Source organism: Lissotriton vulgaris, chromosome 7 (assembly GCF_964263255.1).
Source record: "Lissotriton vulgaris chromosome 7, aLisVul1.2, whole genome shotgun sequence".
NCBI lineage: Eukaryota > Metazoa > Chordata > Amphibia > Caudata > Salamandridae > Lissotriton > Lissotriton vulgaris.
This window is the reverse complement of record NC_141695.1, coordinates 119,785,258-119,810,959: the sequence shown is the minus strand read 5'-3', so window position 1 is coordinate 119,810,959 and position 25,702 is coordinate 119,785,258. Positions and strand designations below refer to the sequence as shown.

General features: G+C 46.7%; 1 protein-coding gene across 1 annotated transcript in view; it reads right to left on the bottom strand.

Annotated features, from left to right (window-relative positions):
* Positions 1 to 703: 703 nt before the first annotated feature.
* The window catches only part of LOC147700967 (D(2)-like dopamine receptor), a 233,068-nt gene continuing 208,069 nt past the window's right edge, over positions 704 to 25,702 (bottom strand). The window contains exons 8-9 of the mRNA XM_086928555.1: positions 1,716 to 2,064; positions 704 to 929 (exon numbers count right to left, since the gene is read on the bottom strand). Coding sequence (XP_086784681.1) covers positions 733 to 929; positions 1,716 to 2,064 — 546 coding nt within the window. The 3' untranslated portion in view covers positions 704 to 732. The remainder of the gene's footprint in view (positions 930 to 1,715; positions 2,065 to 25,702) is intronic.

Genomic DNA, 25,702 nt, shown 5'->3' with positions numbered 1-25,702 from the left:
GGTCACCATAGCTGTCATGTTTAATATCCCGTTTGCTCACAGACGTTCGCCATGTTTCGGTTAGGCGGTCTTCCCTGGATCCAATAATCTGTCTATCGATAGATGAAGCCTGGCAGTGAGAATTGCACCAGGAGCTCCATTGGGAGGTTACAGTAGCCGAGTTTCAGGGTTTTGGGTGGAACACAGAGTTCAAGCTTGGTTGGTTTGGAGGTCACATGATGGTCTTTGTCAAAAAAAAAAATGTTTTTGAAAAAATCTTTGAAAACCAACGTTACTAGCTTCATCTGTATGTCTACTTTTCATGATACTCAATCCAGACAACACATTTTCCATGGAGGAGTGGACTCTGCATTACAACAGTTCCAAATTTTAAGGTAAGTCTATGCTGACCTATGGTTGTGGTGCAAGTCAATGAGTAGGCCAAAGGTGGATAGTATGCTCTCTCCACATTTGCTGGTTACCCATGTTGTTCCTTAGCTCATCATACACGTTAGGTGGAGCTCAGCGGCACAAGATCTTCTATAGCACATTCGATGAATACTCATGTCGATGAGTGGAAGGCACAGCGGAAGTGCAGGATATTATTCATCTTCACGTTGACTGGTTGCGTGTTCTGGTTGATCACTCGCCGTGCAGAGTGGAAATGCACTCAGCAGCGTGGGATCATCTGTAATTCCACATTCGGAGGGTTGCGTATGTCGATGAGTATCCTGCTTAGCAAGCACCGAGGGGTCAGCAGTGAAGAATCTTGATGAAAGCCTTCCGGAACTCCACGTTGAAGGTTGTGTAGATGATGGGGTTGACGGCGCTGTTGACATAGCCCAGCCAGGTGACAGCGCTGTAGAGCTCAGCTGAGATGTCACACTTCCGGCAGTGGTCGCGTAGGATGTGGGTGATGAAGAACGGCAGCCAGCAGATGATGAAGACGCCTTGGAGGAGAAGAGAGAGAGATATGTTAGGGAAGTATGACTAAAGAGGGTAACATAGCCTCTGTCACAGGAAGCTGTCTGGTGCCAGTAGAGTACAGATCTACATAGAATGCAAGATCCCCTGCTCTGACATCACTCCAGACATGTATTGGAGGTAGGAAGCTCAGTTTGTTTCTCTAGTAATCTATCAATCACCTCTTAAGCCACGCCTAGCCATGCTATACTGCACCTTAACATGATTCACTGGACGGCTGCACTTCCAACGGGTCTGCCATACTTTAATCAGACGCTAAGACTGCACTAGCATTTGGGATAATTACAGCTTTCTTAGAGGAATTGTCACACTGAGACAGTACATGCAATTCTTTGCAGAGATGTCACACTTTCAAGTGATGGAAGCGGCATTGGTCAGCAGGGCTGCAATCACTTTAATTGGACCATGCCAGAAGACATGTTTCTAATACTCAGTAGCAACCCTCAGAAAGGCTCCTCCTGTGAGTAGCCCACCATAGTACTGATCTACATGCCGTCAGACTGCCACGGCTCTCATAAGAGAGGCTGCGGCCATTGCGTATGGGGAAGTGTGGGCACTTCTGAACTGTGAGCAGATCTAATGAGACAGAGAACCAACGCAGCACTGGCAGAGCTTTTAAAGTGGTAGGTTTTGCACGGTGCACCTCTTGGAATGCTTGGTGACCCTCCAGCCCCAGTCAGCCTTGGTTACGATACAGCATTTGAGCTTCTAGGAATTGACAGCTGCTAGTCTTACCTCTTGTGGCCACTCACCCAACACTATGGCCAACATCTGTGTGGCCTTCTTCTCCTTCTGCTGGGAGATCCGACCCTTGGCCACAGATTTCATAGACAGGGCAATGGATTCCTCCCCTGACCGAGGGCCCGGGAAGGCAAGGGTGGCCCTGGTTCGCTTGAACTTCAGGGTGGTGGTTCTAGCTGGTGCTGCCATGGTCTCCACATCGGACAAGGCCCCGGCGCTGCTTGGCAGGGCACAGGAAGCAGTGGGGGTGGCCATCTGGAGCGCAGGCTGCAGACCCCTCAGCTGGCCTTCTCTCATCCGGCTGAGGAACGGAAGCTGTTCGGATGGCTCAGGGTGTACGGCAGCTTCTCGGACCAACATCTACAAAAGGTTCGAGAAGAGAATGCTGGGTGAGCTATACAGTTCACAATAAGGAAATAATGTTTATACAGGGTGGAGGGAGAACAACCTCCAAGGGCCCTCACAGTCCACCAATAGGTCACAAAGAGGTTATATCAATGGGATATCTCATACCATACAGTAACCAACCTTACTCTACATCCTTACTCACCAGCACCTTACCATGACAGACAAAACACCTACCCGCCCCAACTACATCATAACATGCAATACCGACGCAAAATAACCAGCCTCATCTGACACCATCCTTCCATACTAGACCTCCTGTACTACCATAAACCACCACAGCCTTATACAACATAGCATAGCACTTATACCGCGCCATGCTATGCCATCCATGATATAGCATATGATACTACTCCATGCCATAAAAAAGTATTACCATAGTATCATTTACCACAGAAAAGTATGGCAGACCATAGCATGCTACACCTTAGTACACGAAACCAATGCAAGCCATGCATAGCGCCAGATAACCAGAATAAACCGCCTCCACCACAACACACGGGGGCATATTATCAAACCCCTATTGCCACCACAACGTCACTTTTTGTGACATTGTGGTGGCGATAGGGTCAGCGCCCTATAATCAGGGCAGCGTTAAGCCACTTAACGTGGCTGAAAGCCACTTAACATGGCTTAAAGCTGCCTTGATAATAGTGCCCATTTCACGCTAAACTTAGCGTGAAAGGGGGCGTGCAGTGGGTGTTGCAGTGGGAATTCCACCGCAACACCCATTGAAGTCACCTATAATCAAGTTTGCACAGGAAGGTGTCCCTTCCTGTTCATGAACAAACCATTTTTCAAAATGCCATTTTGTAACTTACATGTGTGCTGCACGAAGCAGAACACATAAAAGTTTCAAAATGGCATTTTAGGTTAGTTTATGTATAGGAAGGACCTCCTTCCTGCACATAAACAAACCTCCGTGCTCACAGACACCCTTGCACTCTGGTGCAAGGGTGCCTGCCCTGGTGCTAAGTTGTGTAACTTAGTGCCCTCGCAGGGGAAGACGCAAGGCTGCACCACATTCCTGTAAATATGGTGCAACCTGGCGCTTCTGAATTGGTGATGAGATGCGTTAAGCCAAGACGGCTAACGCCTCTCTCCGCCAGTTCCTTGGTAATATGCCCCACAGTGTCTTCCCCATCCCACGTGGCAACTCAACCTCATAGTGTATTGTACAACCTCACTATAACAGAATCACTCATAACATGGCAGGTATTATCCTGCCCTCCCTACTGACCTGACACCCCCTACCATACAATAGACTACGATGCCCTACCAACTTAGCGCTTTATACTGATCTTGGCTTCTCACACAGCTCCACACTCCCTCACACGCCACCTTCCTCTCACTCTGGTGAAAGGGAATGTTCACCAGGCCCCTCTCGTGACCCCGGAAGGAGTTACACGTTGGTGTGATTCCGCCCTAGCACAGCCCGGCACTCTTTTGAAAACAGACACGGAGCATTTCCAAGTGGTCTGAAGATGAGAGGTCACGGGGATTAAACACCACAGATCCGCTCTTCCACACTTCCTCTTCCTCTGATCCTGAGACGCCCTCACAGCCAGCTCCTCTCTTACCCACAGTGTCACTCTGTGCTCTGTGCCCGAGATGCCCTCCCTCCCAAGTTTCGGGGGGTGGGGGTGAAAAAACAACAAAGCCTCTTTAACAAGCGTTTTCCGGTGCTCAGCACTGGCAATTAATTGTCACTACAGGCACTAGTGATAGTCAACCACAGGGTGGCGCTGTCTGTTTCAGTTTGAATCAGACAGTTTGAATCTTATTAAGTCAATTCACTTTGAAAATTAATAATTCCAGCCTTACATGCCATTATTATAGTTTTGTGTGGCCTTATAGGAGTGCGATGGTTAGGTGTTATGTTGGTGCTGTCATTGGCAGCGCTGGCAGTATCATTGGGGGGTGCAGGCTACTGTGGCCTTCCGAGAAAGGCCCGGGCATTTTACAAATTCAGCACTGGGACAGAAACAATCTTTGCTGCTCGGCAGTCAAGGTGAGTGTCTCCCATTTGGTCCTTTTTTTCATATGTTGATTTCTATTACTAATACTGGAATTGTGTAATATACTTTGCTTTATACTGTTGCCAATGTTAGCACATTCAAGGGCGAATTCACAGAACCAATCTGAGACAAAATCCTAAACGTACTACTTTTGGTATTCACAGGAAGCATTTAGTAGTAGTAAAATTACGGGCAGATTTATGTTGGAAATGCGCCACGTTTGCGTCACGCAACTGCGGCGTAAACGTGGCGCATCCCTACGACCCATTTACAACGTGACGCATCTAGGCACATGCATCACGTTGTAAAGCCCTGCGCCACTTGTGGGCGTTCCGGCGCAGGGTGGGCGTTCCGGGGCAGGTGCGCCTCGCAGAAGTGGCTGAGTGAAATCTATAAGATTGCACTCAGTCACTTTCAGGCCAATGCTGCGTCAAAACCCTGCGCCTGCTTGAAGCAGGCGTAGGTCTTGACGCAGCATTGTAAAGATGGGGCACCCCCGAGCCTTGCTGGAGCTGCGTCGCGCTTGCGACGCAACTCCGGCAATGCGCCACCTTTACGGCACAGATGCGTCACGCGTCTGTGCCGTTTTTGCCCCATGGTGCGCCACATTGTAAATGCGGCGCACCATGGGTGGCGGAGCAGCGGCGCAAAATAACTGGCGCATCCCTGGGGATGCGCCAGTTATCATAAATCTGCCCCTTAGTATTTTGTCTTAAATTAGGATTTTGTCTTAACAAAATTTAAGACAAAAACCTAATTTAAGACAAAATACTGACTTTACTCCCACTAAATGCCTTCTGTGAATACCAAAAGTAGTAAGTTTAGTATTTTGTCTCAGATTAGTTCTGTGAATCGACCCCTCAGTCTTCAACACCGCTGGACACCGGTCACTACATTTAGCAATCTTCACAGCTCTGCTCCTGTGGTGGTCCTACAAGTGTGGGTCCAGGGTGAGCTCTTAGTTTGGTGGTAATCACTGCCCCGCCTTCTGTGGGCCTTCTTGGAGTGAGTGGACTGCACTGGCGGGCCTGCATTGCCAACAAGTGACATGCTACTCCGCTTCCGGCTGCATCAATACGAGCCCAGCCTCCTTCAAATCATCGGTGTTACTATTAATTACTCTTGGTATTCGGCAAAGGAGCTTGTTATAGTGTGCACTGCCCCCTCATCAAGTCCCAGCTTGGCAGCGTCCTTGGGGCTGCAATAATCTTTTACACAGGCCTATGTGGAGGGGCATCACTACTCACCTCTGGTACTAATTGGACAATAGGGCTACACCCTCCCTATGGCTTTCAGGCTCCTAATTCTGGGATGAGTTACCCATGACATATTTCAGGGTATTAAACATTTTCATATTCCAAATCCTTCCTCGTGGCTGCTTCTGAGCCCATTAACTTGGGCGAGTATGAAGGAGGTTGGGTCGAGGATACTTCTGACCATTATCTGGAAGCGGTGGCCACTGATAACTCGGTCCAACAATCTGTTAATAAAGCATTGCAGTGGCTCTGAAGCCCTTCACCAGACAACTGAGGGGATATCTTCAGGATTCCATGGAAGAAGAACCGATAGCATCCTCCTCAGCCCCTCAGAACCTTTCCAAAGTTAGACCTTCCACAGCCAAGAACAAGGCTGGTAGATGGCCGCATTCTAAGGCCACGGAAAACCCTCTAGTGCATTTTCAGTAGACCATGGTTACAGTTCCCTAAAGCAGCCAGGGGTGAGCCCAAGTCAAACTAGGGGTGAGCCCAAGTCAGTGACACCCATGGGTTCTAAAATGTCTGGTGCTCACTCTGAACACTCACACCCACAGAATCCTCGGATGGTTGACTCCCTTCAGAACGTGGTAAGCTCAAGAGGTTTGAACTTCAGGCAAATGCAGGCTCTTACTCCTGGCTGACCAATGAGCAAACTGGTGCTCATCTTTTCACCCCAACAACATTTTGCTTACTAAGACTTCAAATTAGGTCCCCCCCCCTCACACAGCAGTATTTTCAAGCTTGTCTCCAGAAGGGTTTTGAAAAGGCAGTGCGCAATCGCCCATAGGGGGCATGCCGGAGACAGGCTCTTCCTGGCAAGGTAGCCAAAACTCCCAATGTCGAACCTAATATAATCACTTTTCTCCAGAACTGTACTTAGGACATCTGGAAAGCAAGAAACAGGCCACGGAGGGTCTTTCAGCTGACATTATTGGGCATATCTGGCCTCCTCACCAAGATCCTGAAAATGGCCTTCCACGTCAAAGAATCTGGTGCCCCATTAATCAAAACATTCTTGCTGGTTGGGTTCAATGTTTCTTTTGCCAATTAGGGAATGTGAATTGTGCCATCTCGACTAAGAGTTGTCAGCCCATGCTTGTGCGCATTGATCGACCCAAAATTGTCGGATATAGTCTTTGATGAAGCTAGCCTAGTCACAGATGGCTTTTGGTTTGGCAATTCTTTCGTCAAGGGCCTAGGGAAGTTTATAATAATAATCCACATTTGTAAAGCACACAATCACCCGTAAGGGTCTCTAGGCGCTGGGGGCTGTCGGGAAGATTAAGCAAGCTATTCACCAGAGTCACATGGTGCTAATCTGCCGCCGGTGCCGGGGATCGAACCGTGATCCCCAGATTCCAGAGTCAGTCGCCCTAGCCGCAGCGCCACACCTCTTCCACCTTCATGGCACTGTTCAAAGCTGAGCTGTCTTTAAAACCAGTTTATCAGCCAGGCTTTTTTGGAAAGGCCAGACAAAGTAGGGGACGTACATCAGCATGACCATTTTTTTAAGGGCACCAGAGAGGATGCTTTGCCTGTGGGAAGAGGAGGGTGGTTCAACAGCTCTAGGAGAAAGACCTTCTTCCCAAGCATTCAAGGGGTGGCCATGACAGATACGAAACGTGTGTACAGAGGAGGCACTCCAGCCATCTGAGGAGATGGCTCTACAGGTATATCTTATTTTGTATACTGATGTTGTGAAGGGGGTAGAGTTCCCTTTTTTCTTCACAAAATTGAATGCAAGAACGTTGGGTCTTAGAAACAGTTCAGGCGTTCAGAATCAAGCTCCAAGGTGCACCATTTCTTCCCCAGACACTTGAAGTTTCCCTTCAAAAGCAGACACTTATTGACTCAGAAATGTGAGAACTGTTGCTCAAAGAGGGAGTATGCACTTCAACGCCTCATCTTAGGGTCTTTTGCAGCAACATTTTTCTGGTGCAAGTGAAAGCTGAAGGTCAGAGGCTGTTATTGAATCTCTGAGATTTCAAAGGATGAATCATTTACATGCATTTCAAGGTTTATGGTATTCATCTTTTGAGGGTGCTCCTCAAAGAGGGTCTGAGTAGACCTCAAACATGCTTACTTAACAATCGTATTCTTTACACCTCACAGGATATTTCTGCTGTTTCAATGGAAGAACCAGTGGTACAAATTCCCTGTCCTCCCCCTCGGTCTTTGATCAGCTCCTTCGTGCTTTGCCAATCTAATTAAACCAGTTGTAGACTCACTGAAGACCAAAGGAGTTTGATTGATTGTCTACCTGGATGATTTGATCATCATAACACAGAAGTTGGATTTGTCATCAACAAGAAGAAATCAGAGGTGACCCTAACCCAATATATAGATTTTCTGGAGTTTCAAGTGGGCTCAGTGAAAATAGAAGTGCCATAACTGATGAAGAAGATAAAAGATCTGAAAAAAGAACTGAGATCAGATTTGTGCAACAATGTCTTGTTATTGAGAGTAGTGGCTCAATGATGGGCCTGCTAGCTTCTCTCCTTTGAATCAGGTGATCTTTAAACACCCTTTACACTACAGAGCACTGCAAAGACTGTAGAACCAGCATCTTTGTAAAGGCCTGTCTTACGCAGATTAGATCAGTCATTCGGTGGAGGCAGGAGAGGGGCTCGCAAAGAGGCTAGAACTTAGGTTGTGTGGAATAGCAAAGCCATTTTCAAATCTCAGCCAGGGGTTGCCATCGAGTCAGACTTCAGCAGAAGAGGCTGGGGAGCCAGATGTGGCTCAGGTGTGGAAGGAGTGGAACTGTCTCTTCATTTCAATTATCTGGAGGTTCCAGCAGTCTCCTTCGTCATCTGAACTTTGTATCCTCAGGAGACGAATTGCGGCATCCTGCTTCGGATGGGCACCTTTTCTGTGGTTTGTTATATCAACAAGTTTGAAGAAACTTAGTTGAAGGTGTTAGCAAAGATAGCTAAAGACTTCTGCCTCCAGCATTAGATATCAGTGATTGGACAATATATTCCAGTAAATAAAAATGTAATAGCAGAGTGGACTTTTAGTTATTTGAAGATAACTTTTGATTGGAGATTCCATATATAAATGTTTCAACTTTTTCAGAACAATTCGGGTCCATGTGGAATTGACCTCTTTGGTTCCTGCCACAACAGATAGTGGATTGATTTCTTTAGTTGGAGACCATACCCGGTGGTAAAGACAACAGATGGGTTCCTACAGGACTAGCCGGACATATCTGTAAGACATAGCTAGATGAGAGAAAACCTGTTGGAGTGCGTCCGTTGGTATGTAAATTGATGAGAGGATTAGGTTCTCTAAAATGTGGGTTTGAAATTTATCAAATGATGGTAAGACAATTTTAGTTTGTCTGGGAAACAACTTTCAGCAAAATTATCCACACTTTGTATTTAATATCATGCATATAACAGACACAAGTCTGATGTAAAGCATCTTGGATTTAACAGCTAAAGTATTCTATCCAGCAGGAGTTTCCTTTCACATTTACGGATGTACTCAAACATATTCTAAATGTATCTTATCCTGTGTTTCCAGACATTCCTACATTTTTTATGGTTCAATGCCAGAAGGCGTACAAGCCCAACTCTCCCGTGCTGCTGCACAGCTTTGCTTCCTCCCCATTTTTCTGAATGCCCACGCCTGCTTTCACCTTCCTTTGCCCCATTTTTTCTGAGAGCTTTTACCTGCTTTTTCCTAGTTTTTAATGTCCTCCTTCCATCCACTCGTTTTTCTAAGTGCTTTCTCTTGCATTTCCCTTGTTTTTACTGCTTTCTCCCCCCCCCTTGTTTTTCTGAGTGTTTTCACCTGCTTTTCCCTTGTTCCTCTCTGCTTTTCCCTGTTTTTTCCTCATTTGATGCTCCTGCCTGCCGCCGGTTTTCCTGCCTCCTGCCTAGCCCCGCCCACCACCTCCCAGCACCCCCCTCTCTCCTCCAGGAGATCCCATTGAGCAGGCCCAGTGCTCCTGTGCTGCTGCACCGCTCTGCTTCCTCCCTGTTTGCCTTCCACTGCTTTTCCCTAATTTTTTACTACTTTCCCCTTCCTATCCCGTTTTTCCTGAGTGCTTTCTCCTGTTTTTGCCATGTTTTTTACTGCTTGATTTCGTTCCCCTATTTTTCTGAGTGGTTTCTCCTGCTTTACCCTCATTTTTCACTGCTTTTCCCTTTTTTTTCCTCATTTGATGCTCCTGCCTGCGCCGGTTTTCCTGCCTAGCCCCGCCCACCATCTCCCAGCACCCCTCTCTCCTCCAGGAGATCCCATTGAGCAGGCCCAGTGCTCCTGTGCTGCTGCACCGCTCTGCTTCCTCCCTGTTTGCCTTCCACTGCTTTTCCCTAATTTTTTACTACTTTCCCCTTCTTATCCCCTGTTTTTCCCGAGTGCTTTTGCCATGTTTTTTACTGCTTGACTTCGTTCCCCCATTTTTCTGAGTGCTTTCTCCTGCTTTTGTCTCATTTTCTACTGCTTTCTCGTTCCTTTTTCCCTTGTTTTTCTGAGTGCTTTTCCGGCTATTGCCTTGTTTTTTTCACTGCTTTCTCTTTCCTTCTCTCCCGTCTTTCTGAGTGGTGTAGTACTGGCAGAGAATGTTTTGTTCTCAACAACCTTAGCATTCTCGGCCAATAGACCTAATGTTGCTATTCAAGATGTGAAGAAATGAGAATGGTATGGTTCAAGTGGGAACTGTTGACTGGGTCGGTTACTGATGAGCTATGTACTGGATGGACATATCAACCATGTAGCCACTACAATGAAACTACTGAACTCTTTTTACTGATTTTGTGTGTGCCGCTTTGGAATGGTCCTGCCTCGAGCTACACCTGCCTGCACCAGCTCTTGTGACATCGCCTTGATGTATCTGCTCGAACTGTACTTTATTTTATATATTTCATAGGGTCCATCCCAATAACATCCTGTGAATTGTGCTGGTTTCACGCTGGAGTCCCATGCACACTGGTACATGCACACGCAATGTACATGTCACTCCGATGACAACTGCACTTTCCTTCCTGGAGTGACAGTGGGATTACGTCTTACGTCACATTTGGCAATGACAGTTATTGGATTGACGGTGGCTTGGCAACCCCTGCCAGCAGAGGCGCAACTAGAGTCAAATTTCGAGGGGGGCTAAGAAAAAATGTCGGAGGGCTGAATCTTTAGGCAATCAGAAGAGTCGGGCTGCAGGGGCTCTTAGAAGGGGTGAAACAACAACAAAGCCCCATTAACATGCACAAGGTCTTTTAAAGACCTGTGAAGTGCTCGGGTGCGGCTGTGAGCGGGACCGGGAAGTGTCTCATCCCGGGCTGACACACACGACGGGGGGGGGGCTGAAGCCCTTTGAGGCCAAAGGGTGTTGCGCGCCTGCCTGCCACGCCCAGCAATCAGCAGTGTTGTGCCGCGCTGTTCAGTTCTGGGATCGATGGCGGTTTGGCAACCTCTGCCACTTCAAACAACGAGTACTGCCAAGTCACCACCACTTCTCCTGGTACATGCTACTGAACAGGGCCGCATTTTGATGTACTCTGCTTTCAAAGAACAGCTGGAAACCCATGAGTGTAGCGGATCACAGTTATTCACACATCCTTTGTTATTTATAAAATATCTTATGTAGTTATACTAGGAACTTTTATTTAGATGAACTACAGAGAGCAGTGTTCATTTTGTGGATCACAGTGATTCACACACTTTAAAGTAAAAATAAAATGTTACTTTATCAACGCAGACTTCAGTGATTCGCACATCCTTGTTTTATTCTCATACACGTTATCAGTGGCGTCACTAGGGGAATGCGGGGGGGTGCGGACCGCACCGGTGACACCATCACATGGGGTGGCACCGTGACACCAGAATGCAATACTGTCTGTCGAACCTTACCCGGCCGCCGGCCAAGATTATTGTCTAATTAGGCTACAACGACGTCGGCGTCTGGATGTCGACGACGTTCAAAACGTCACTCCCGTGACGTGGCTCCCAGACCCGCCATTCTCATCACTGCCCACGGCCACCACTACACGGCATGTTTAAAATGTAATCACTGCCACTGCTGTTTCTTCATCCATGATCATCACCAGGTAAGGTCCAGGAAGCGCCGCGGGTGGGGTGGGGGTAGGGCGGAGCGCGACTCCTCTGTAGCTGTATTATAAGTAGCAGAAGAGCAGCCAGCCATGTGAAATGTAAAAGGTGGCTTGACTTGCTCCCTCTTCTGTAGGATGGCTTCTTCCAATAGGACAAAGGGATTGGTGGCACCATTCGGCCCAAGCAAGCATGTCATTTGGGATACGTGGCGTATCCCAAATGCATGATGCATATTCCTCAAGTAAACAGCGGTGTGGATGTATAGTTGCTCCTTATCACAGCCAAGTGCACATGCCTGTTTCCTGTATATGTAAACATGTTTCTGACCCTACCCGAGGTCATTTGATGCAGCTGGAAATCTTGAATTAGTGACGCCGGCCTCTTATGAAGGCCTTCTAATTGTGGTCTTCACATGGCCTCTTTTTGAGCACATTTTCTTCAGTTAACTAAAAGCAGGAGGTCGGGCCTTTGCTTCTAAGCTGTACATTTATTGCAGGATCTTCCAATACGTTGTTTCTTGGTGCATAAACCATTTTTTGTTTGTTCAACTTCCCAAGTAGACTCCTGATACTAACAAGTAGTGCATTATATGAGGTTGTGAGTCTCAAATGCTCTTGATCCCTGCATTTGGCCCACTTATTTTGCCATGTGCCCGGGCCTGCTTCTGGATCCAATCCAGTCCTGATTTTTCCTGAATGAAAGTCTGTCTTTGAGCCGAGTGGATGCTGATCACTGTTATGTTCGTTTGGGGGCTGCTTGCTGTTGTCGGGGAGAGCTGCACCATGCGTTGTTCTGGATTTCATGCTCTGCCCAGTTCCATGTCTGCATTGTCTGGTGGTTGAGATTCGGAGCTTCAGAACTGTTCTGACCTGTAGTTTGACTCGTTTTAATTCCAGCTGTGTGGTTGCATTTTTGGATTCGGCAGTTGGGAACAAAGTCCGATCCTTTACCTTGGACGTTGTTCCCTCGTGGGTTTCTTGGCACATGTGTAGGGTTTCTAGCCTGAATGCTCTTCCAGTGTGGGTGGTTTGCAGGGTCTCAGGGATCCCTCCTTCTTGCCGGTCGTGTCTGTGGTACGAGAAAGCACATTTCCAGTGCATCTCTCTTACCAGCAAATGTCACACTATTCATCTTGTTTATGGTGCGTTTCATAATTTTGGCTGTTGGTGTCTTCAAGTACTTGTGAGTGTTTTGGTTGGGCTTATAGACTCTTCATCTTGTTGTGTGAGTGAGTTCAAGGGCTGTCTTTTATGTATGATTAGTGGCTGGGACATACACATGCGCTGTTTAATGTATTTTTAGTCAATTTGTTGTTGGTTATTTCTCTCGTTTAGTGGACCATGCTGGCTATTCTGTGCTGTCATTGCTGTAGCCACCTGTAATTGAATCGCAATTTATTTGAGGCACCCTTTTACTGATTATGTACCCCGTGCTATACAATTATATTTGCATACTTTGTGCTACCCTGAAAATAAAGCCTGTGAGAGACACTGGATGGAAGGAGGGCTCGTTCGTGGCTGTCGGGCCCTTAGCGGGGGTCTGGAACTAGACCTCTGTGGTCCGTTGGCCCGGACCACCCAGGGCTCAGAAGCTGGAAACCGTTTACCTCTGCAGGTCCAGAGCATAGAGATGTGCATCTGCGAGCTAAGACTGGCCCGTGCAGAGGGGTCATTCGAGCTGATGGTGCTGAGCAGAGGGGATTCGCCCCCTGCAAGTCCAAGGCAGAGGGAGGGGCTGCTGGGACATGTAGCCCGTGTGCAAAGACAGGGGGCACTCCGGTCTTTTGAAGAGAGAAGGGCCCGGATGACGGACCCCTGGGGACACTAAACTATTTACTAGGGGTGTGCAAAATTCTGCAAAATCTTAGAAAATTCGACGTAATTATGCATATTAAATTTTTTTGTGCAAAATGTACCATCACGTATATTTTAGATGCAAAGACACATTTGCATCAAACATTTGCTGAAAAAACACAATTGCTATGAACAACAGCTGCTTGTGCTCTGGTTCACCACTGTATCAATAGGAAAGGGGAGCCAATGCCTAAGAAAAGAACTTACCTTTCATAGGTACAGTCGTGAGGGGGTGACACCGTGAGTTACCCGCACTGGTTGACACCAACCCTAGTGACGCCACTCCACGTTATTGCTCCACATTTCTTTTTGTGTGTTGTGTTTCTGGATGTCATGTCGTTAAAACACTAGCTTATGTGGTGCACTGATACTTGACTTTCGTCACATTTGCTTGGTACATCAGCATATAGCTTGCTTTATAGAATGTTCAGGGCATTCTGTTTAGTTTCTAGTATCACACAGTTGGTGGATAGGTAATCAGTGTTTTTGTTTCGCTTTTATATTACAGAAGAACTGTTGTCTTCTTTTCCTTACTATTTTTATAATGTGTATTATGCAAGCTGTCACACATCCTCCATCTTTACTGGACAATTCTGGTGAAACACCTGTAAGGTGGGAGGTGTGGTTGGACGCATTTGAAACCTGCCTTTAGGCAATTGGTGCTTTAGGATTTGGTGCTGAAAGGAAGAACCACTGTTCATTCTCTAGGTTTTGAAGAAAGATCTATTTTCAAAAATGTACCTGACATTTCACATGACAATGCTAAGAATATTGATGAGTATCAAGAAACTTTATATAAACTTTTTACCTGGTGTGACAAACAACCCAGTCTTAAGGGACACACATTTTTCAGAAGGAAACAGATTGATGGAGAAGACGTAGGGCCCAATTCACAGAACTAACTTAAGACAAAATCCTAAACTTACTACCATTTTGGTATTCACAGAAGGCACTTACTCATTTCGGTATTCACAGAAGTTAGGAGTCCTAACTTTAGGACTCCTAAATGCCTTCTGTGAATACCGAAAGTCTTAAAGTTAGGATTTTTCTTAGTTTAAGAGTCCTAAAATTAGGAGTCCTAACTTTACTACTCCTAAACTGAGAAAATCCTAACTTTAAGACTTTCGGTATTCACAGAAGGCATTTAGGAGTCCTAAAGTTAGGACTCCTAACTTCTGTGAATACCGAAATGAGTAAGTGCCTTCTGTGAATACCAAAATGAGTAAGTGCCTTCTGTGAATGCAAAAATGGTAGTAAGTTTAGGATTTTGTCTTAAGTTAGTTCTGTGAATCGGGCCCACTGACATGTATATATTAGTTTTATGGAGGTTAGTGTCTGTTTGTCAATTTGAAAGATTTAACGATCAGGTTATTAGAGCCCACTTTGTATTTCAGGGCAAAGATAAGCAGATAAGGCAGAAACTTCTTGCTATTGGAAATGCAACTTTAGATGAGAGCATCATAGCAGGCAAGAGTATTGAGATTTCTCAAGTTTCTTTGAAAGAATAAGATGATAAGCCCTCTTAGAGTGTCAATGTGAAGGGGCAAGTAAGTCCAAGCAAACATGTGTTCTCAACAGCGGTTTCACAAGTATCAAGACAAAGGCAGACACTAAGAGTCCCAAGAATAGCAATACGTGCTTCCCATGTGTCAATGTACTCAGACCTTTCATTGATTCTGGCCCTAGATCTCTATGATCACTCAGAAAAAGTTTGAAGAGATGTAGTGGGACAGAGAATTGATGCCTCCTGACCATTCTCCTGTCTCTTATGAAGGATGCACGATAGAACATCTTGGTTTTGTCAGGGACATACTAGTGTTCAAAGGGAGAAAGATCAAGGGTAGGATTTATGTTGCAGTCAAGGGTCTTAACATCCTTGGATGGTTTCACCAAAGTTTTTTATGGCATGATACTATGCCTGGGTGCCAGGGAGTATGTTTTGGTAGTTGCCTGTGGGGAGGAGGGACTGAAGCGGAAGGAAAGTTTCCCTTTTGTCTTTGGTAATAGTCTTTAAAAGAAGCAAGCTTTCAGACACAACATTATTGTGAAGGAAGGTGCAGTATCTGTTAAACCCAGACGTAGAGGAGTTCCCTTCAGTGTGGGGGAGGATCTTAACAAGGAACTTAAGAGTTTGTGCTACAAAGGTATTATAGAGCCCACTGAGTCTTCTTTGTGGTTAACCCCTTTAGTTGTCGCTCATAAGACGTGTAGACAACTGCATGTGTGTGGGGATTTGAGGTCACTTAATAAGGACACTTGGGTGGACTCACACCCATTGCCCAAAATCAATTACTTTTTTGCTTGTCAAAGGAGCTAACTTTTTCTCCCAGCTAGTGCTAACCACCAGATAGAATTAGACCCAGACTCACTCCCTTTGACTGCTTTCATTTCTCCCCTCAGGACGTTCCAAGACGGTTGCATGCCGTTTAGGGCATCTGCTGCCTATGTTTTTCAGAGACTATTGAAAATCCTTTTGAGTGAGGTTGAAGGTGTATTGGTGTTCCAAGGTGATGTCTTGATTTATGCTAAAGATTCTCAATCTCACAGTGCTATTTTACGTATTGTGCTCAAGATTTTTGAGACACATGGGGTGGTTCTCAAGACCGAGAAATGCAACTTTTTGTGTAGAGATGTAGAATATCTTGGTCACTTAATATCTCAAGCCGGGTCTGGTTGCTCAGTGGACTAATGCCTCTACGGCAGGGGCCTGTGTTCGACCTCATGGTCACAGGTTCAAATCCAGGTGGGTCCACTCAGCCGTTCATCCATCTGAGGTCGATAAAATGAGTACCATTGAGTTGGGTAACAACAAACATCTGTTATTCAGCACCAAGATACCCCTAGTGGTCAACGTGCGCTTTACAAATACAGATGTTATGTTATGTTAAGAAGGATTTAGACCTAGACAGGGTCTTATTAAGGCTATTGTAAATGCTACTAACCCAAATGACAAAACTGGAGTTACAGTTTTGTCCGGGCGACCGCCTCGTTCCCCGATGACTGGAAACACGCCGAAGTCAACCCCCTCCTAAAGAAACCCTCAGCGGACCGCACCGACCTCAAAAACTACAGACCCATCTCCCTGCTCCCGTTCCCAGCGAAAGTCATCGAGAAAGCCATCAACAGCCAACTCGCCACATTCATTGAAGAACACAACATCCTCGACTCCTCCCAATCCGGCTTCAGAAAAAACCACAGTACGGAAACCGCCCTCCTCGCCGCAACAGACGACATCCGCACCTTACTGGACAAAGGAGAAACAGTAGCCCTCATCCTCCTCGACCTATCAGCGGCGTTCGACACAGTCTCCCACCGCACCCTAATACGCAGACTCTACGATGCAGGAATCCAGGACAAGGCCCTCGACTGGATCTGCTCCTTCCTCTCCGGCAGGACGCAGCGGGTCAGACTCCCCCCTTTCCTCTCGGACCCCACACCTATCACCTGCGGAGTCCCCCAGGGCTCCTCCCTCAGCCCGACGCTCTTCAACGTCTACATGGCTCCACTTGCCCCCATCGTCAGTACCTACGGACTCAACATCGTGTCATATGCAGACGACACCCAGCTCCTCCTCTCCCTATCCAACGAGCCCAACACCGCCAGATGCAACTTTCGAGAAGGCATGGAAGCCGTTGCCAAATGGATGAAAAACAGCTGCCTACAACTAAACACCAACAAAACAGAAGTACTCATCATGGGCCCAAACCCTGATGCCTGGAGCGACACCTGGTGGCCCACTGCCCTCGGAAACCCGCCAACCCCCACAGACCACGCACGCAACCTGGGAATCATCCTGGACTCCGAGCTCAAAATGGACCGCCAGATCAACTCTGTCTCATCTTCCTGCTTCCACACCCTCTGCCTCCTTCGTAAGACCTTCAAATGGATCCCCCTCGAACACCGAAAGACAGTCACTCACGCCTTGGTCACCAGCAGACACGACTACGGCAACGCACTCTACGCCGGAATAAACAAAAACCTCATCCGCAAGCTACAGAACATCCAGAACGCCGCCGCAAGACTGGTCCTCAACCTGCCAAAACACTGCCACGTCTCCCAGCACCTGCGCACACTCCACTGGCTCCCCGTCGAGGCGAGAATCACCTTTAAGATGCTCACCCACGCACACAAGGCCCTCCACGGCACCGGACCAGCATACCTGAACAGCCAACTCAAATTCCACGCACCCCAAAGGACCCTACGATCAGCCCAGCTTTCCTACGCCGTGGTCCCCCGCACCAGGAAGACCAGATCGGGAGGCCGCTCCTTCTCCTTCCTCGCGGCCAAAGCATGGAACGCCCTTCCGCTCCACCTCAGACAGACAACATCGCTCCCCATCTTCACAAGAAACCTCGAAACCTGGCTCTTCGACAGACCCCCTCCTTGATGGAATGGAACCTGCACCCCCCCACCCTTCCCCCACCCCTAGCGCCTTGAGACCCTTACGGGTGAGTAGTCGTGCTTTAACAAACTCCTGATTGATTGACAGTTTTGCTTGGTCTATGTGAGTATTACTCAAGGTTCATCCCTGATTTTGCTACCAAGGTGAGCCCATCATCCACTTGCTCAAGAAGGGTGTCAAGTGTGAGTGGTCTGAGGAATGCTTTGCTACCCTCAATCAGGTCAAATCCAGCTTAAGTAATAGCAAGGCTCTTAAACCCGTTGATCCTTATTTGCCCTGCTGTATTACCGTTGATGCTAGCCAGGTGGGGTTAGGTGCCATCCTGATGCAAGGTCTTGGTGATAAGGAAAACAATGTGGCATTTGCATCAGGAGTGCTTAGCAATGCCAACCTCCAGTACTCGGTTCTAGAGAAGGAATTACTAGCTTGTTTGTGGGCTGTAGAAAAGTTTTGCCCATATGCATGGGGAAGGCGATTCAAACTTCTAACTGATCACAAGCCTTTGGTTACCATTCTTGGTACTGGTGCCAGCAAGTGTTGTACTCTTAGGATTACGAGGATGGTTGCCAGATTGCTGCAGTATCAGTTCCATGTGTTCCACATTTGTGGTGGAAAGAATAGGAGGGCTGGTTTTCTTTCCCGCTTCCCACAGGTTAAAGATGAAAGTGAGGAGTTAGATTTCAATCAGCTCTGCAATGAGTATTCTGAGGATTGTTTTGTAGCTGCCTTGGATATACCTGAACTTAACATAGGTTCTGAGGAAGACTGGATGAGTGCTTTGAAGGATGACACGTTACTGCAGCGTGTGTGTTAGGTGGTTAGAGGGGGCTGGCCCAGGAAGAAGGTGTTGTCTTCTCTTTTAGAACCTTACTGTATGGTTGAGAGAGAGGTTCACGTGGAAGATTGTTTGTTATTATGTTCTGATAAGCACATTCCTCCCTATTCTGTCAAACAGATCATTATCAGGAAGGCCTATGATGGTCATTCGGGAGTGACTCTCACTGAACGTTGCATTCGAGAAACCTTTTGGTGGCCTAGCATGGATGCAGAGATTAATGAAATGGTAGAGAATTGTAGTGTGTGTGGAGCTGTGGATAAAAGCCTCAAGGTGGCACCTCCCCTATTACCTATTGAGTGTCCCTCTGGGCTATGGACCACGTTAGGGATTGATGTAATGAGCCCTTTTTGGGGGGGGAGAAGGGAAGATGTGTAGTACTGGCAGAGAATTGTTTGGTCTCAACAATCTTAGCATTCTCTACCAATAATTCTGATGTTGCTATTCAAGATGTCAAGTTATGGTTCAAGTGGCGACTGTAGACTAGGTCAGTTACTGATGGGCAGTGTACTGGATGGACATGTCATCCGGGTAGCCACTACAATAAAGGTACTGAACTTACCTTGGCTCCAGCGTCTTCACCACTTTTGCTTTTTTTTGCCTCCTTTTTTTACTGCTTTCTCCACCAGTATTTCCTAAGTGCTTTCTTCTTCTTTTGCCCTTGATTTGTACTGCTTTTTCCTTCCTTTCCTTCCGTTCCTCTCATTTTTCTGAGTGCTCCATCCTGCTTAGGCCTCATTTTTTTATTGCTTTCTCCTTCCTTTCTCCTGTTTTTCTGGGTTCTTTTCCTGCCTTTGCCTCATTTGCTACTGCTTTCTCCTTCCTCTCCCACATTTTTCTCAATACTTTTTGCACTTGTGCCTAGTTTTTTACTGCTTTCTTCTTCTTCTCCCTTTTTTCTATGTTCCTTCTTCTGCTTTTCCCTCATTTGTTACTGCTTTCTCCTACCTTCTCCCTCGTTTTCTGGGTGCTTTCTCTTGATTTTCCCTTGTTTTTCAATGCTCCTCCTTGTTGTTTCCTCATTTGCTGCTCCCACCTGGCAACGGTTATCCCACCTCCTGCCTAGCCCTGCCCAGTGCCCCCCAACGCCCTTTTCTTCTCCCAGGACCTACCTAATGGAGGCCGCAGTGCGACCCCATTGAGCAGGCCCCAGGGACAGATCTCCCATACTGCTGCACCACTCTGCTTCCAACCCCCATCTCCAGTTTTTCTGAGTGCCTTCTGCTTTTCCCTAATTTTTTTTACCGTTTTGTCCTCCCTTTCTCACCATTTTTCTGAGTGCTTTTTGCCTAGTCTTTATGGCTTTCTTCTTCCTCTCCCTGTTTTTCTGTGTTCCTTCTTCTACTTCTCCCTATTTTTTTTTACTGTTTTCTCATACCCTTCCCCCTGTTCTTTTGAGTGCTTTCTTCTGCTTTTCCCTCTTTTTTCTTTGTTCTCCTTGTTTTTTCCTCATTTGCCACTCATGCCTGCTACCTGCCCAACCTCCGTGTAGCCCCGCCAGTGCCTCCCAGCGCCCCTCTTTTCTCCCAGGACCTATTTAATTGAAGCTGCAGCGTGACCGTTTGAGCAGACCCCTGGCCCAGCTCTCCCATACTGATGCACCACTCTGCTTCCCCACCTCCTTTCTTCTGAGTGCTTTCTCCTGCTTTTCTCTCATTTTTTACTGCTTTCGTCAAGCCGTCCTCCTGTTTTTCAGAGTGGTTTCTCCTTCTTTTCCCTCATTTTTCACTGCTTCTCCTTGTTTTTTACTCATTTGCTGCTCCGTCTGCCCCCTGTTTTTCCACCTTCCACCTCACCCCGCCCAGTGCCTCCTAGCTGCCCTCTCTTCTCCCACGACCTACTTAATGGAGGCCACAGTGCGACCGTTTGAGCAGGCCCCAGGCCCAGCTCTCCTTTACTGCTGCAACACTCTGCTCCCGCCCCCAGTTTTTCCTGCTTTTTCCTCATTTTTTACTGCTTTTTCCTTTACTCTCCCCCATTTTTCTGAGTGCTTTCTCATGCTTTTGCCTCGTTTTTCACAGTTTTCTTCTTCCTTTCCCCCGTTTGTCTGAGTGCTTTCTCCTGCTTTTGCCTAGTTTTTAGGTCTCGGCTAGGCAGCACATGCATGTGCTGTCTCTCCGAGACTTAAAGCAATCCATATTGTTGAGTGAAACTTCACCTATTGGCGTCTCATATGTCCTGCTGCTCACCATTTGCTTAACATTGCATTGCTCTTCTTTATCGTGCTATTTTTACTGCATTCTCCTTCCCTCCCCTGCTTTTCTGAGTGCTGTTTCCTGCTTTTACCTTATTTTTCACTGCTTTCTCTGCAAAGCAGCTAGCAACTCCAGTGCCTTAAGATCCTCTGGGTGATTTGCTGTGCTTTATAAATCCTGATTGAGTGACAGACATTATTCCAGAGAGTTTATATCTGATAATAAAGGTTAATTCCTTATTGCTCTTCAGAAAACATACAGACCTGTAGTGTCAGCTATACTTTCCAGGTGGGTAAAATGACTTGTGTCCGATTTAGGTGTAAGGCATATATGTTAGGCTCTAGATTCGAAGATATTATGGAGGCTGCCGATTGGTCTCCAGATCCAGCTTTCAAGACATTTTATTCAAACCTATTTCTTCATTTTGTCTCTGTTGTTGTGGGAAAGCTTTGAACAAGCATTATATGATATAGAATTAAAGATGTTCCCACCAGGGTATATAATGATCAATAGGTCAAGTTGGCATGAGAAGCTGAAGGTTTCCCAGAGAAACAGGAAAGGACGAATGTCCTACTTGGTCACTGGTAATCCTGGTGATTGGTGAACTGGATTAGGATGTTTTTCCTGATGTTCATACGAGTGTCATGAATGTTTTGATTGCCTGCTGCTGTCTTTTTTCAGTGAGAAAGAGATGCATAATTCTCACCTCCATGTCCTTAATGGAATTAAAAATGATCAAGGCTACAGCTAGAACATTTGTTATTTGTGCCTAGAAAAAGTGGTGGCGTCTGCTGGCCCCTCTCCTGAGAGCACAGGACCAAGAACCATGTCTCCAAAGGTGTTAAGTGATAGCATCCTTTCTACGTTGCGTCATTATTTGAGAACTCAGCGGGTAAGATTTCATGAGATAATTTACCCTAGAGCTTGAAAAGGGTTATTTATCCAGAGTACCTGTTCGGATGGCAGTGAGCAAAAAACATTGAGAGGCTTCCAATTTCCAAAGACCAAGATACACTTAGAGTGTCTGACATTTTTTGAGGAAGAATTTTGTTTGAACATTAGGCTGGGATTATCTGCAACGCTTAGAAAGTTTGTAAAGTGACAACAATGTGATGCCTTAAGGATAACATGTAGGAGTTGAAAGAAACAGATGACACCACCAGGCTAATGGGGGCACCGAAGGAGTCATGACAATTCACAGTCCCTGCTTAGCATGGAGACCTTCACCCACCTGGTCCAGTGCTGCCTATTATATTCCCAGGATGAGATAGGAGGGGTCGGCGATGACCGACAGCTCGCAAGGTTCCAAAGCCCGAGCAAGGTTGGCATCTCCTCTATTCGAGTGAAAGAAGATTGAGGTGACAACCGGCTTAGTGCTTTCGGGGTATCTAGACCCAGCAGTGCAATGGTGGGCAGGTCTGGGAATAGTGCAACTAATACAACTTGGAGGGGTTGCGTGCCAGACACATCACGGTAGCTATAGTGTTAAAGTCTTAGGGGCTCATTTATGAGCACTTGCGTCACTTTTACGCCGCCGGTGCGTCACTTTTTGTGATGCACAAGCGGAGTATAAAATGTGCCTTGTTGCACCATATTTACAAAGTGACGCATCTAGGTAGATGCGTCACTTTGTAAACCCCTGCGCCACATTATACCTGCCCTAGGTATAATGTATGCAAGGGGGGGCGTTTTGACGCAAGAACGAGTCATAGAAGTGATGCAGTGAAATCTATAAGATTTCACTGCGCAATTTCTTGGGCGCTAATGCGTCAAAATCTTACTCCTGTCTCACAGCAGGCGTAAGACTGACGCAGGCACTAACAACATGGGTCTCGCCCATGTGAAAGGACACATTGCTGGAGTTGCATCACTTTTGTGACACATTCCAGCAATGCGTCACTTTTGTGCCTACAGATACGTCAGAAATACTGACGTATCTGTAACTCCTTGCGACATGATGCCGCATACTGTAAATATGATGCATCGTTAGTGTCGAAGGGAGAGCACAGTGAAAAGTGACGCATCGCTGTTTTCACGCAGCGATGCGTCACTTTTCATAAATGAGGGCCTTAGACTGCTACAGAAATTCTCAATGTTGATAAAAGACTGGGGGTGGAGGGGGCGGATCCTACCTTCCTACCTACCAGCAGGAGGTATAGTGCATACCTACCACAAGCGGCCGGTGGCAGGCGCAGGGACTACTCATGACTACCCACTGGCAGCCGGTGTAGTGCATTCTCACCACTAGATGTCAGTGACGAGCAAACTGAGTACACACAACTACCCACAGGCAGCCGGTGTAGTGCATACTCACCACTAGATGTCAGTGACGAGCAGACTGAGTACACACCACTACCCACTGGCAGCCAGTGTAGTGCATACTCACCACTAGTGTTAGTGGCAGGCACACTGAGTACTCCCTCCAAACCACTGGTAGCATGTGTAGTACATACTCACAACTAGCTACCAGCTGCTGCCACAGTGAGTAGTCACTTCTATCCATCGATAGCAGGTGTAGTGTATACTTACCACTACCAGCCAGAGATAGATACAGTGACTACTCACCATTAGCCTTTGGTATCAAGTGCAGGGCATAATCACTGCCCATCAGTGGTAGGGACAGTGAGTATCCACTGTCAAGCATCAGTGGCAGGATTGGTGAATTGTCACCACCACCTGTGAGTGGTAGGCATAGAGAGCACTCACCTCTAGACATTAGTAGCAAGTGTAGTACATACCCACCTTTGTCGGTGGCACACCTCTTTATTACTGCCTCCTAATGGGAGGCACAGCGCCTACTCAATGCTAGCCCCCAGTCGCATGCACAGCAATCCGTATCACCACTGCCTCCAAGTGACAAGAATAGTGAATCAGCACCCATACCTCTTAATGGCAGGCTGAGTGAGTACTCACCACTAGTCATCGGTGAGTTGAAGCTCTAATTAAATAAATAATTATGAGGGTGGCTGTGCAAGATCAGGATGGTCTGAGTCTTCGTAAGACATAGTCTAAAGCTAATAAACAAATCTGCACGAACCTCATGATTTTATTGAAAATATGATCCTTACTTGAAGGAAAAAGTAATTTGTTCGGCAATTAGAACCTAGCATCAACAAAATATTCAAAGTATAATTTTGCAAGAGGACTAACATAATGTCTGCCTGTGAAGGAGACCCAGGAAAAGGTGAATACAAATCAGTCAACAGTCTGGCATAGAGTCTGCCTCCAAAGAAATAAGCCAAAAGACTAAGGACCTCATTTACGAGAAGTGGCGCATCGCTGCGTCAAATCAGCCATGCGCCACTTCTCAGTGTGCCCTCCTTGCGACACCAATGATGCGTCATATTTATAATATGACGCATCATGTCGCAAGGAAGGACAGATACGGCAGTATAACTGTATCTGTGAGCACAAAAAGTGGCGCATTGCTGGAGTTGTGTCGGAAGTGTGACGCAACTCCAGCAATGTTCCTTTTACATTGGACAAGCCCCAAGTGAAAGGGCCTGCGTCACCCTTACGCCTTCCATGAGGCAAGCGCAAGGTTTTGACTCATTGGCGCCCTAGAAGTGGTGCAGCGAAATCTCATAGAGTTCGCTGCACCACTCCTATGACTCTTTCTTGTGTGGTAACGCCCACACTGCATACATTATACCTGGTGCAGGTATAATTTAGCGCAGGGGTTTATGAAGTGACGCATCCACCTAGATGCGTCACTTCATAAATAAGGCGCAGCATGGTGCATTTTTTACGCCACTGGTACGTCACAAAAAGTGACACAGGGGCTTATAAATAAGCCCCTAAGTATAATTCAAATAGTCAGACTGACATAGAGTCTGCTCAGTTGGAAAGCTAAAGAATATCTGGGTTTATTCCAAAATAAGACAGCTTTTATAATGTTTCAGGATACAGATGCCATACCTCTTTCATGATATGATATGGCATACCTGGGATGAGCTAGGAATGTTGCAAACATAAGCCAATCAATTGTCCTACATCCTAATGCATTCTATTGGTTAGTGTTAGAACTGGGATCTCTGGCTGGCCAAGGCTCGCTCCAAAATCAGTCAGAGACCACCACTCTAAGTCAGGGCAAGGGAGTTACACACCAAGATAACCCCTGCTCACCCTCTAGGTAACGTGACGCGAGCAGCAAGGCTAATCTCGGAGGCGATGTGTAAAGCGTTTGCGCGTGCACTTAGCAACAACATCCAAGGCCCACCACAAAGGAAACTCCACACAAGGTTATAAAAAATAGCCTTTGTATTATAGAAAAACACATTAGATAAAAACACACACTTTACAATGTGCCAACAGGCACGGGCAGAATTTACAGGAGATTATTTACAGGACAGGGCCACATGGACCACTGTCAGGGATATGCATTTGAATACTTGTTGGAATTAGCACTTTGTAGGAATAATAATACTTAGCACATAGAACATATAATGACTGTAGCACCAAAATAGTACATGTAGCACACAATCAGTAATTACTGGTAAAGGTAAGTACCACCTATGCAACCCTAACCACCTTAGGAGAATCACGCAGGGAACCAGGACCTCACTAGCAGGACCTATGGAAGGAGAAACAACCACCTAAGCATAAAACACATAGCAAAAAGAAAGAAGCCAACCACATGATGCATAGAAACACCTTCAGAGGTGCAGGAAGAACAATTGCGCAGAAATCACATTGGCAAGTAAATCACAAGTTGCGCAAGGTGCACGTAGGCACAGCACGAAAACTGTCCCTCAGGCCAACTGGCCTTTCAGGGGCTAAAATGCCCTCAGTCCAAAAGTCAGGGCAGGCTGCGCAAACAGCCAAGGAACAAGCCTAAACGTGGCAGCTGCCCACTAAGTGTTGGGCAGCTGTAGTAGACAAGATGTGGCCAACACGGTGGAGCCTCGCAGGCTCTGGCCACCAAAGCACTTGTGAGCCTCGTGGCTCTAGAACAACTCGTGGGGGGGGGCGAGT